The following is a 12,938-nucleotide window of genomic DNA, read 5'->3' on the forward strand; positions in this document are numbered from 1 at the left end:
GGGCCCAATAGATCAACCGGTCACGGACAGCAGACGGAATGTACAGATGCCCAGTGGGACACTGGAGGGGAGCGGGCTCTGCACGTAACACTTGCTCTCAATATCCGCATCCAGCTCCCACACTACCGGCACCACCAGGCAGGATGCCGGGAGTATGGGAGTGGGATCCATGGGCCGCTCCTCTGCATCATACAGTCGTGACAGTGAGTCTGCTTTCACGTTTTGGGAACCTGGTCAGTAGGAAAGGGAAAAAACTAAACGGGTGAAAAACATGGCCCACCTTGCCTGGCGAGGGTTCAGTCCTCGCTGCCCGGATGTACTCCAGATTGCGGTGGTCAGTCCAGATGAGAAAAGGGTGTTTAGACCCCTCAAGCCAATGTCTCCACGACTTCAGAGCCTTGACAACAGCCAACAGCTCCCGGTCCCCGACATCATATTTTCGCTCCGCCGGGCTGAGCTTCTTCGAGAAGAAGGCACAGGGGCAGAGCTTCGGTGGCGTAACCGAGCGCTGGGAGAGCACGGCTCCTATCCCAGCCTCGGATGCATCCACCTCCAAAGAGGGTTCCGGATGGGCCAGCACGGGAGCCGAGGTAACAGAGCCCTCAGGTGATCCTATCAACTAAAATGGCCAATTTCGGTGCAATTAATTAGCTTAATTTCAGATCAAATTATATTTCAACAAAATAATGTTTCAGTTATGCTAATGTTATCTGGTCTAACTACACAAACAATTTCAGAACAATCTGAGATTGTGGGTGTTGAAATCCTTTTTCTTGTGCTGTTTGAGGTGGATTGACTCACATGAGAGATAAGCCAGCCAGCCAGAACTGGGTCTCTGTGATCACTAGTGCACTCTACCCCCTACCCCTTAACCCCTAACCCTCATCTTTTTCTCTTGTCTCCCTCTCTCATTTTCTCTCTTTCCCTTTCTCTGTCTTCAGCTGCTGTCTTTCTTTCTCTTTCTGTGCCTCCTGTCTCTTCATTTCTCTTGCTTTCTAAAAGAATGACATATGGCAAAGGACAAAGTGGATCTTTTAAATTATACTTTATTTCATACAAAAACAAAACAATAAACAAATAAATTACATATTTCTAAAATAATGATCTTGATGAATTTTTATTAAAGAACATTGTGATTGTTACAATTGTATTGGGCGTACATAAATGGAATGTCATGCAGTTGACCCTGACGTTCTGTAGTACGGGAATCAAAACAACAACACTGAGGATCATTGTGATACAACTCTCGATGTTGAAGGGCTAAGTTAAATTCATATAGGCTGTTCTGTAGCTCATGGTTTGGTTTTCAGTTGGAGGTCATGCTGCTTTCGAGTAGAAAAAAACGATTTTTGAGCTAAATTGCTAAATGTTTCGTTTTCCAAAAATGATGACCCACCAAATAAATGTACACAAAAAGGTAGCCAGTCCCACTGCCCTGGTACCTGAATTGCTTGTTTCTGTATGTGCATTATGCTTTGCTTTCAACCCACAACACCACCATTTTTATACAAATGCTTGTGAGTATTCTGAATGAAAAACAGTCGGGGCAGTTCGATTCTGAAGCGTTGTTGAAACAACAACATTGGAGGCTTATCTATATGATTCGAGGTGAACCATTTGCATTCCCTGGAGGACATTTAGAGTATTCTCCCCAATTGTAACAAAGCATAAGAATTAGCATATGTATATTAAAAGATGGTAGCAGAATAAAGATTGGTATCACTGGGAGCCAAGCATTATCATAATAAGGGAGTCTTCATTTGCACACAGGCCCAGGCTGAGGTGCTGACGGGCTGAAGCTACCGGATCCCCCCACCATCCCTGTCCCCACAGTCACACTCATCAGGACTGCCAAAGACCCTATTGTCCAGGCCCAGCCTCAGCCTCAGCCTGTACCTCTACAAACACACTGGGCCTGGTTAAAGGGGAAACAAAAGAGGAGGATTCAAAATCAATCACACTGGGCTTTTCACATTCAGACCTTCAGGTCCAGGCCTTTTCTTTTCATACAGCATTGACAGTGGAAGCTGGGCTGCTCCCCCTGTCCCCCCACAGTGTCCTGTGTTTAATTGTATTCTTCTCTTTCAGGGCCCAAACCCCCAGACCATACTGTTCTTATAGTTAGTTTATGTTTGCAACAATTGAAAGCATAAGGGATTGGGGGTTCTGAGGGCTTTGGCGATTGGCCTGGATGCAATACAAAGGCCAGAGCAGCGTACAAACAGAGGACTGAAGGGATTTTGATGAAATGGAAGGTGAATTGCGAGGACATTTTGGCCGTTAAAACGCTTGAATACATTATTTCTTTCTTCACCTCAGTTGAACACCTTCATTTTTGTATCATTTAGAATAATTTATAAAAGGTAATTGTATTTTTTATGATATGTACATAAAACATTTTTCTATTTTAATATATTCACAGGAAGAAAAAAAATCAGGCACTTTGCTGCCTCTACAGCAACTTTTTAACACAAGAGATCCTGAGATTTAAGACAATTTTAAATAGCAAAATGTAAAATAATCTTATATATAGAGAGATTTATATTTAACAATCAGCTTCTCTGTTTTTTTCCCATATCAAAATAAATATTTTATGTTAAAACTTCTTTTTCTGTTTTAAAAGCTCAGTTTGGATACTGTTCAGATGCTAGCTCAGATGAGTTTGAGTACAAGATGACCATTGTCCATCCTCTCTGTAGAGACCCAAACAAAAGAGAGTCCTTTTACTGTAAAAACCCAAACCTGATAAGAGGCAGCCATTTTAGATGACCAGGGTTCTGTAGTGCCAAGTGCCAAGGTTTGAGATACTGTTGTTGGGCACAGTGCCAGAGCAGACAGTCCAAGTACCACTTTTCATGCAACATGATCGTTTCCCAAAGTAAACCTCTCCATGTAATGCCCTTTGAGACAGAGGACTCGCATTGGAGCCGCTGTCTACCGCAGTGCCGGTTTCAGGTCAATCCGAGAATTCACGTCGTGGTAACCCAACAGACAGGGGTCGGTGGACAGGGCATCGTGGGTAAAGACAGAGTCATTGTCCGAGGAGCAAGAGCTGGAAGTGTCCTCGCACGATGGGGAGTACTGTTCGAAAGGTGTTGACAGGTCCAGGTACTAAGAAAAAGAAGCAGGAGAGAAACTGTTCAGTTTGGTAATGCTTTGCATTTGTGTAATTTATTACATTGTATTTTTAAGCTAGACGTTTGTGTTGTGTGATGCATAGTGAGGTTGACATTTTATCTGAGACTGTGTGCTGTGTACAAACTACAGGGTGTCTTAAAGTAATAAGCTAAACTATAGCTGGAACAGTATGTTGGAACATGACATCTGGCGAGCAGATTGTGTATGTGTGTGTGTGTGTGTGTGTGTGTGTGTGTGTGTGTGTGTGTGTGTGTGTGTGTGTGTATGCGCTCGTGTGTGTGTGTGAGCAGGGGTCCCAGACACCCACCTCGTCAGAGATAGACAGCAGCACTCTGTCCAGCTCCTCCACCAGCTGTTTGAAGGTGGGTCGTTGTGTGGGCACGGCATGCCAGCACTCCCTCATCTTCATGTAGCTGTACACAGAGACAGAGAGGGCTAGTTAGTACCAGGGTATTTACACACATCCACAGCATTTTCACATTTACAAACATGCAAATGTAGCACAGGAGAGGGACAAAAAAAAAGCTTCTGAAACACACTGTAATAAATGTCAATGTCCAACTTAAATGTTGTGAGCTTAGGTGAGAAGGCTGTGGCGTTGCTTGTGGTGTTTGATCAGTTTAGGTGTGTACTTGCGTGTGTCTACTCACAGCTCGTGTGTGCAGTTGGAGGGTTTGTCCATGCGGTGGCCTTCTTTCAGCAGCTTGAAGAGCTCCTCCACAGGGATACCGGGGTAGGGCGAGCCCCCCAAGGTAAAGATCTCCCACATCAGTACCCCAAACGACCACACGTCACTCTGGTGTGTGTAGACTCGGTCGAACAAGGCCTCTGGTGCCATCCACTTCACTGGCAGACGTCCCTGCAAAACAGAACAACAACGTTAGTGAGCGGTGGACAGTCAGTGAGTCAGTCGGTTTCCACGATGCCAGAGCCCTTCATCCAGTCGTCTATACATCATTCCCCGACTCATTCCCCGACTCCCTTCCTCGTCAGCCTTTTCAAATGATCTCCCATTAAGCTGGCTGCCAATCAGTGAGCACACATCAAACATCTGTCTATAGCCCTTTTCTGCTGTCAATGACCAAAAACACCCTCTTTGGCCTCATGGGTGGAATGTTATTCATATTTTTCAAAACCCTGAAGGAAATCCGGTGTTTCTTTGTCAACCGTTTTGTTATATTTCAGTCTTCTGTGATGTATGTAAAGAGTAATATATTGGGATGCTAACTCAAAATGTAATACATTTCAACTCTATATCTGACATGGTACAGGTGTCTTCTTTTTTTGAGCCCATAACCATGTGTGTGAGGTGTATACTTTTGCTTCAAAGCAGATTTGTTTAAGACTGTCGAGAATCACTCTGTGTGACGCTGATTTAGCCCACTGCAGTAAAAGGTTAAGAGCATTAAAGCTGAAACAGGCACAAGCCGACTGGGGGACACTAGACAGAGAGCAGACAGTCTGCTGTGTCTCCATGTACCAACAGGGGCTGTTCTGAAAGCTGGCCAACAAGATGACACACAACAGCACAGCCCTGGAACGGGCACTGGAACGGGCACTGGATTTAGGAGAGGAACAAGGTGCCACAGAGCCAGTCAGGGGTATAGCAGGATAGGATAACTCACGTTGGTGGTTTTCTTGTAGTAGTCAATCTGGTGCACTCCTCTAGCAAGGCCAAAGTCTGCGATTTTCATGACGTTGTCTTCCGTAACGAGGACGTTTCTGGCAGCAAGGTCTCTATGGATGCACTGTAGAGACAGAGAGAGGAGAAACCAGGGTTAAGTCAGGGAACACAAAGATATACGCAGTTTTGAGTTTTATGTTAAATGTTTATGAAATGTTACTCTACAATTTAGAATATTGTAATTACATGACCATGTCTACATTGTGGTTTTCTGTTTTTGCAGTCATGTAAAACCAGATAGTATTGACATAGAAATGATTCGCTGTGAGTTTCTAAAATGAAAAGACCTGGTCTTAAGTCAACACGCAGCGTCCAATTTTAACCAAACGCACCAAATTAAATCAACTTTATATAGATCTCGAGGTTTTGTTGAAAAACAACCACTGTTTGCTGGACTTGAATGGATGTCATTAAGTTTATTTTGGTTTTAATTTCAAATAGACGTGGTATTTGGGGATTCGTGGAAATGAGAAAGCCCTGGTTTTCCGGGGGCTCCATAATGGTGGGGTGGTTTCAGACTACTGCATTCTTAGCAAGCCACAGAGACAGAAACCCGATGCCGGGGCACAGACGCAGCTCTGCGCCTGTTTGCTAACAGATTTATGGCTGTGCTAAAAAAGACAAAGCCCACTGCGGCAGGCAGGCAGGACAGAGGGATGGGGGGCTGGAGGGGTAAACAGGGCTCAACCACCACTCCACTGTGGAATTCCAGGATGGTGTGTCATACAAAGGGATGTGTTGATAAGAGAGATCAGGCTAGTGAATGAGGAATGGTGTGTTGGGGGGTAGGTGGGAAGGAAGGAAGGAAGGAAGGAAGGAAGGAAGGAAGGAAGGAAGGAAGGAAGGAAGGAAGGAAGGGGGTTATCACTTGCTCTTGCTTGTTGTCTAAACCCCTTCAGGCCAAAGTCATTCTATAGAAGGCCACATACAGATTGTAAACCTAATAATCCATATTGAGATGGACATATAAGCTAACCAAACCCCTTTAAGACATAGCACTCACCCTTTTGGATGCCAGGTACTCCATGCCACGTGCCACCTGGTAGGCACAGGACAGCAGGTCTTTGAAGGTGAGCTGCTCCTCGGGCACTTTGGTCACATCAAAGGTGTAGTCCATGCCAGGTGGCCGGCGGGCCCGCAGGTACTCCCTGAGGCTACCTTTAGACGCATACTCTACCAGCACGTACAGAGGACCTGATAGGGGAGGGGAGAAAGTTACTGATCAACTCCATCCTCCCTATGGACACCTGGAGGCATGGGACCACCATTAATGACAAGGTCACTGAGCAGGGCTAGAGTCGAATGAGTGAGGAGCAACAGGTAGCTTTTGACCTTTGGTTGTGAACTTGTGTCTTGAACTCACCATCTTCTGTGCACACCCCCAGGAGGTTAATGATGTTCTTGTGCTTGTCCATCACCTTCATCAGCTCCATCTCAGATATGAGGTCTGACAGGTCTTTGTCTGTGGCATCATCTGGGGAATGAGACGGACACACATTTGAAGTCTTAGGAACATATACTATATATACAAAATGATGTGGACACCCCCTCAAATGAGTGGATTTGGCTATTTCAGCCACACCTGTTGCTGACAGGTGTATAAAATCGAGCACAGAGGCATGCAATCTCCATAGACAAAGGAGCGAAAATTGCTCAGCTGCAAAGTGGTAAGCCACACAAGCTCACAGAATGAGACCGCCAAAGTGCTCATTACCAAGTTCCAAACAGCCTCTGGAAACAATGTCAGCACAAGATTCATGAAATGGGTTTCCATGGCCGAGCAGCCACACACAAGCCTAAGATCACCATGCGCAATGCCAAGCATTGGCCGGAGTGGTATAAAGGTTGTCGCCATTGGACTCTGGAGCAGTGGAAATGCGTTCTCTGGAGTGATGAATCACGCTTCACCATCTGGCAGTCCGATGGACGAATCTGGGTTTTGCGGATGCCAGGAGAACACTACCTGCCCCAATGCATAGTGCTAACTGTAAAGTTTGGTGGAGGAGGAATAATGGTATGGGACTGTTTTTCGTGGTTTGGGCTCGGCCCCTTAGTTCCAGTGAAGGTAAATCTTAACGCTACAGCATACAATGACATTCTAGACGATTATGTACTTCCAACTTTGAGGCAACAGTTTGGGGAAGGCCCTTTCCTGTTTCAGCATGACAATGCCCCCGTGCACAAAGCGAGGTCCATACAAAAATGGTTTGTCGAGATTGGTGTGGAATAACTTGACTGGCCTGCACAGAGCCCTGACCTCAACCCCATCATACACCTTTGGGGTGAATTGGAACGCTAACTGAGAGCTAGGACTACATCAGTGGCCGACCTCTCTAATGCTTGTGGCTGAGCAAGCAATGTTCCAACATCTAGTGGAAAGCCTTCCCAGAAGAGGGGGACCAACTCCATATTAATGCCCATCGTTTTAGAATCATATGTTCGACGAGCATACTTTTGGTCATGTTGTGGATCTGGAAATAGAGTCAACAATAAATACTAGTCATTGTCCAGTCTTTCCTAAGAAGATGGTTCCTAGTTCGTACCTTTCAGCATTTTGACAGCCACAGTGGAGATGTTCTCCTGATGGTCCTTGTTGAGCCCATAGGCCTCAGCTCTGACCACTTGGCCGAAACAACCCTCACCCAGTGGCTTCCCTAACGTCAGACTGGAGAAAGAAAGGACAATGATGGTCAGTACAGGGAAGATACATGGAACTCAACAGAAACCAAAACACATATTCAAGATGGAGGAACTTAATGACTGACTCAATAACCAGTAAGTACCTAAACCAAAACCCCTAACAAACCAGAAAGTCAAACAGGACTTACTTCTCCCTGGGAAACTCCCAGTCGGGGTCGTAGGGCAGTTCAAACTCCATGACTCCGGCCAGCATAGGGGAGCAGCTGGAAGACAGGCGGGCCACTCTCATCAGAGACGCACTGGACTTTCCTGATGAGTTAGACTCCACAGAGTACTGTCTGCGGAGGGGGAACTTGGAGAGTTTCTGGACAGGGAGGACATCGAAGGGTTCTCTGCTGGGGTTTACCTGCATGCGACACAGCACCACGATAACGATGGCCATAACCAGAGCCAGGAAGCCAGACGCGTAGATGATGATGTCAGTGTACTTGGTCTCCATTAGGTCCACCTCGTCAGCCACGTCCTCCTCTATGAGAAGACAATGAAAAGGAAATAAAAGGATGGGTTTGAGACTGACTCAAGTGACCATTTCTTCTGAACTCGATACAAAAAGACTAGGGCTGTCAAACAATGTATTATTTTTTTTGTTAATTGCAGTATTGGCTGTGATTAATCACGATTAATCGTAAATTCAGAATTTTCTCTAATTGAGCTGTAATTTAAGATATTTGTTCAAAAAGCATTACAAGATTATTGACATCTTGATTTTGTCCAAAGTAACGGGTAGCAAAATCTGGTCAATAAAGCACACTTTTTAAAATCTCAACGTCAACTTGTTTTGACATCAAATAGTTGTTTTTAGCTGTATATATTATGTATTTACTATGTTTTCAGTGTATTTTGAACGCTTTCCGACAATGCAATTAATCACAATAAAAAAAAATGTGCGCTAAAATTACAAAAAGTTAACTTGAGTTAACTGATTAACTCTAACAGCCCTAAAAATACCTTTGGTAAGTTGACTATACTTGGCCCAAAGCACAAGTGACAATTTATTCTGAATTCTTCTAAACTCCTTACTTTGACCATATGTTGCCATACTGTAGTTTGAAGGATAAATATACCCAAGAGGACGGTGAGCCAGGCAGACTGGTGGGAGAAGCCAATGGAGTTTCCAGCCAGACAGGTGTACTCTCCAGCATCCTCCATGGTCACCTTAGTCAGGTAGAGAACTTCCACCTCCGACATGTTGAGGCTGCCTGTCTTCAGTATCTGAACGTAGGGAGTCCCATCGGGGCCGTAGCGGCTGCCGTTCCTCTCAATGTGTTTCAGCCACTGGATGTGGGGCTGGGCATCGCTGTAGACCTTACAGAAGAACTGGACATCAGTGCCCACCACCGCTGTAGTGTTGGCTGGCAGACCAGCCTGCAGGATAGGCCTGTGTGGGGAGCGCTCTGAAAACAGACAGAGAGGGGGGGAGAAATAGAGAGAGTGTTAGACTCCAGAGGGCCATGAGGATTCCCCTTGCCCGAGGGAAGAGTTCGAAGTTCAGCCGTGGGGGACAGCGAGAGAGAGATTCCTCTGTTCAACGGAGCACATCGCTGTCTCTAAGCTACAAGAAGTACTCTGGAATGCCTGGAATAACCTAACCATTGAAGTAAATACTCATCTAAAATAACAGTATAATTTAGATTCAGATGAAACAAGGTTATCTCCAGATCGGTCTTATGTGTTTCGCAGGCATGGAGAGAAAGGCCAGTGGTAACGACCAGTGTTCATTTGACTGACCGCAGCACAGCAGTGCCAAAAGGGAAGGGACAGATAAGCAGGCATTGTTTCTCACAACCAACACCAGCCAGACGCAGTCAGTCTCACTAATTGGTTTCATTAGCAACTTTATTTTCTAGCCAGGCCAGCTTGGAAGTCGCTGCGTTGCTTCCCTCTCTCCGTTCTGTGTGTGCAAGCTCTTTTCCCCCTTGCATGCTTCTGGAGACAGCAGTTGACCCCACACTGGACTGCCGAGCCGCAGAAACTGGCCAGTCACAGGTCAGGGGGAAAATTGGTTCGGGAGCCTGGCCGTCCGCTCTCTCTCTCTCCTCTCTCCACCGGCTGTCCTCCCTCTGTCTGAGGTGAGCTGTGGAGCCTCTGTGTTTCTCTGTCTAGTGAGACGCCACTGAGGTAGAGTGGGGAGAGCAACGGGACGGGACGGTAATCAGGCCTGACATGCTAAGTATCATGGGCCGGCAGTGGCTCCGCGGGGAGACGGCCTGTGTCTACATGTCTAGAGTCGGGTGGTGGTGTGCGTAGGACAGGGGAAACAATACCTTACAGTACTGCACACACCCTGGAGCTTTGACTAGATGTACAGACTTTATAATGAGTTCATGCCAACTTTACTTCCAGTCATTATGGAGAGAGACGGAAAGGGCTGGTGTTACAAGTTTGACGGAATGTGGTTGAATTAGAGAATGGTGGAGGGAATTACTTTTTCTCATTACCCATACTATCCCTCCCAGCTTTGGGAGTTGAATGTCAGATGAGCAAACAGCAGACTGTGTTGGGTAGGTAAAGTGAGGTTTTTGTTGCGAGGTGGATGAGTGAGTGTTCTTACCCAGCACGTCCAGAAGGTAGCTGTGTGTGATGGAGCCGTATTTGTTCTCCACCAGACAGGTGTAGTTCCCACGGTCTGAAGGCACCACACTCTCCATCACCAGGCTCCAGTGCTGGTGTCTCAACTATAAACGGACAAAACAGACACGTTAGAAATGGGTTGTCTGTACGTTGTGTGTTGGATCATTCCTACGGATACAAGTTATACTGGCTTGTGCTTTGGAAGTGCTTGTCTTTCTCTATGGTAATGTGTCTTTGATGGATCACAGTGTGTCACTTCCCTATTGAGACCAGGGTTGAGAACAAAGTATGTGGCAGTTATATGCCAGTAAACAAAATAGCAACCACTGTTTTTCTCCCCCTCTCTCCTCTTTCTCTCCCTTTCTTCCCCTCCCTCCTCATCCCCACCCTACCCACTCTCCTACTGTCTTCGCTCCCAGGATGGTCACTGTCTCACCTTGATGCCTCCGATGCGGTGCTCTCCCCTGAACTCACGTCCGTTCCTCAGCCAGCGGATGGAGGGCAGAGGGCTGCCCATGGCCGGGCAGCGGAACTTGACCGTGTTCCCTGCCGGCACTGCGTACAGCTTCTTCTCCATGCGCTGGGTGTGGGTCCAGTAGGGACCTCTTGTGAAGTAGACCTGATCATTCTCAATCTCAGCCGACGTGTCTTCTAGACCGTTGTCCTCATCATCATCACCTGAGCCCAGTAAGTCTGAGAAGCATCAAGATATGGAAAGAGTTAATAACTTGTTTTTATAACTGATCATTCAGGAGGCCATAGAGACCAAGACAATAGAGATGCATACATATAACCTAGAACTTCATTGGACATATCACCCGGTACCTCTAAGGCTGAGACTTCTTCTGTCTTCTAAATCTAGATCTCACCTAATACAGTGATGGTGAAGTTCCTCAGGGGCTCCTTGGTCCCGCGGAGGACACATACGTACACCCCAGAATCCTCGTACGTCACGTCCGTGATCTCCATAACGCCCCCGCGGATCTGGATGCGGGCGGTGTGCATCACCCGGGTCCCCTCCCTGTACCAGTACACCCCCCCCGGCCGATTGGTGTCACAGCGCAGCTTGAGGACATCACCCGGTTCCAGGAGCAGGTGCTCAGTGGTGTCCTCACTAAGGTCCTCCAGGACATCTGCAGGGATAACAAAGAGACAAAAACAAACGTGTGAGTACTCGGGACACGGACACACACACACACACACCAAACGGTGGCCACATCTTGTTCTCAAGAGAGTGGCCATCCCTTCAACTATGAACTTTCAACTCTCGCCCCCATTATCCCCTGACCCGCCAGACACACACACAAAAAAGAGGTTGTCATGGCAACTGGGAGGCCTCTCTCCACCTCTCTCTGCTCCTTGTTTTGTTTAGCATGGATCACTGTGGGAGTGAGAGCAAGCTAGCTACAAGAACAAAGAAAAGAGAAAAGAGAAAAGAGAAAAAGAATGTAGCTAATGAACATGTTGTAGCGTGACAGCGGATTGGCCTTCAGAAACAAATCGATGGGGTGGCAATGGTTCAGTGGCGGTCTGAGAGGCAGGCTCGGAGAGAGAGCCCCATTCCAGCCCACCAAACAGCCTCTCAGTAACACAGATGGCCCCTGTCATCCTCACTCATACTCCTCTCTGTTCTCTTTACTCCACTGGGATAGAGGCAGTTCAATGGCAAGTACCTGCTGGGACTTCAATGGGCGTACTCTGGTCCAGGTAACGGGAGATCAGGGTCCCTACAGGGACAAGGTATGAGATTAATATACGTTGACTTCCAGCTAGTTACTGTTGTTAGTAATCAATTACTATCAAGACATAATTGACAAAAAAAACACACGGCTGTAGCGCATGGGAAGCTATAGAGATCCTATGAAATGTTATATTCTAATTCCTAATTCTATGTGGGAAGCATCCAATAGCCTGATGAACAAAGTCTAGCAAGAAATGTTTACCTGGTAGAACCTGTAGCCAGGCAGACTGCATGGACTGTAGCTGTAGTCCAGCGTGTGTAGTGGCCTCAGCCATACAGATGTACTCTCCAGCATCCTCCAGCGACACGTTGCTCAGAGACAGAATGTTCACATTGGAGATGTTGCTCTGTAGGGCCTCCAGAGTTCTGAGATGTGGCTGGCCCTCGGCTCCCAGGCGCTCTTCGTCTCTTTTTAGCCACTGGACCTTGGTGATGGCTGGCCTGTGGACCTTACACAGCAGCTTCACCTGTCCCCCCACAACCGCCGTAGCGTTCTCAGGGTAACCAGGCAAGATGAGTGGCCGAGACACTGTCAAATCTGTACCGAGAGAAGAAGAGAGGAGAAAGGGATTGTAAAAAAGAAAATGTAGAAAATGTCAACTCCAGCCTCAGTTTACATCTAAACACGTCGGTAAAAGTATGTGTTTCTCGCATTTCTCAGCGTGCCTGTGTTTGAATGTAGACTGGTTGGTTGGTGGGTGATAAGAGTGCACTGATAAACTGGGGGCTAACGTGTCACAATAAGGGCTCCACTGGCCTCAGCCATATGCAGGGTGCCCGCTCAGTCACACCAATTTTCTGTCTGATTGCTTCCTGTAGCCACCTCAGTAAGTAAAAGGCAATCCCTGCTTGATGAGCTGCTCGCTCTAACTGCTTCATGCGAGGCAGGCAGAGTAGGAATACACAGGTGAGAGCTAGGATCAAACTCAAATTAGCTAAACATTTTATTACAGCTGTATTACACTGCAATAAGTACCTTATATGCTCCCTGTCCAATGAAAAGCTCCCATTCATTTGACTATGTGATTGACCCATCTAGCCAATAGCTTACCATCCCATCCCACATTGTGACTTTACTTTGCAGTGCAGTGCAAAAAGCTGTGG

At 46.7% G+C, this 12,938-nt stretch overlaps 1 protein-coding gene across 3 annotated transcripts in view; it reads right to left on the minus strand.

Annotated features, from left to right (window-relative positions):
* Positions 1-1,029: 1,029 nt before the first annotated feature.
* Positions 1,030-12,938, minus strand: part of fgfr4 (fibroblast growth factor receptor 4) — a 50,760-nt gene continuing 38,851 nt past the window's right edge. For all 3 annotated transcript variants that reach the window (XM_090192393.1, XM_090192392.1, XM_021623634.3), the window contains 14 exons: positions 12,037-12,372; positions 11,767-11,820; positions 10,963-11,226; positions 10,530-10,786; positions 10,074-10,197; positions 8,587-8,916; positions 7,651-7,990; positions 7,366-7,487; positions 6,186-6,296; positions 5,826-6,016; positions 4,764-4,886; positions 3,789-3,997; positions 3,446-3,551; positions 1,030-3,111 (listed from right to left, as the gene is read on the minus strand). In XM_090192393.1, the coding sequence (XP_090048519.1) occupies positions 2,935-3,111; positions 3,446-3,551; positions 3,789-3,997; positions 4,764-4,886; positions 5,826-6,016; positions 6,186-6,296; positions 7,366-7,487; positions 7,651-7,990; positions 8,587-8,916; positions 10,074-10,197; positions 10,530-10,786; positions 10,963-11,226; positions 11,767-11,820; positions 12,037-12,372 (2,744 nt within the window). In that variant the 3' untranslated portion in view covers positions 1,030-2,934. The remainder of the gene's footprint in view (positions 3,112-3,445; positions 3,552-3,788; positions 3,998-4,763; positions 4,887-5,825; positions 6,017-6,185; positions 6,297-7,365; positions 7,488-7,650; positions 7,991-8,586; positions 8,917-10,073; positions 10,198-10,529; positions 10,787-10,962; positions 11,227-11,766; positions 11,821-12,036; positions 12,373-12,938) is intronic.

This window comes from Oncorhynchus mykiss, chromosome 12, assembly GCF_057628025.1.
Source record: "Oncorhynchus mykiss isolate SJ-2025 chromosome 12, ASM5762802v1, whole genome shotgun sequence".
NCBI lineage: Eukaryota > Metazoa > Chordata > Actinopteri > Salmoniformes > Salmonidae > Oncorhynchus > Oncorhynchus mykiss.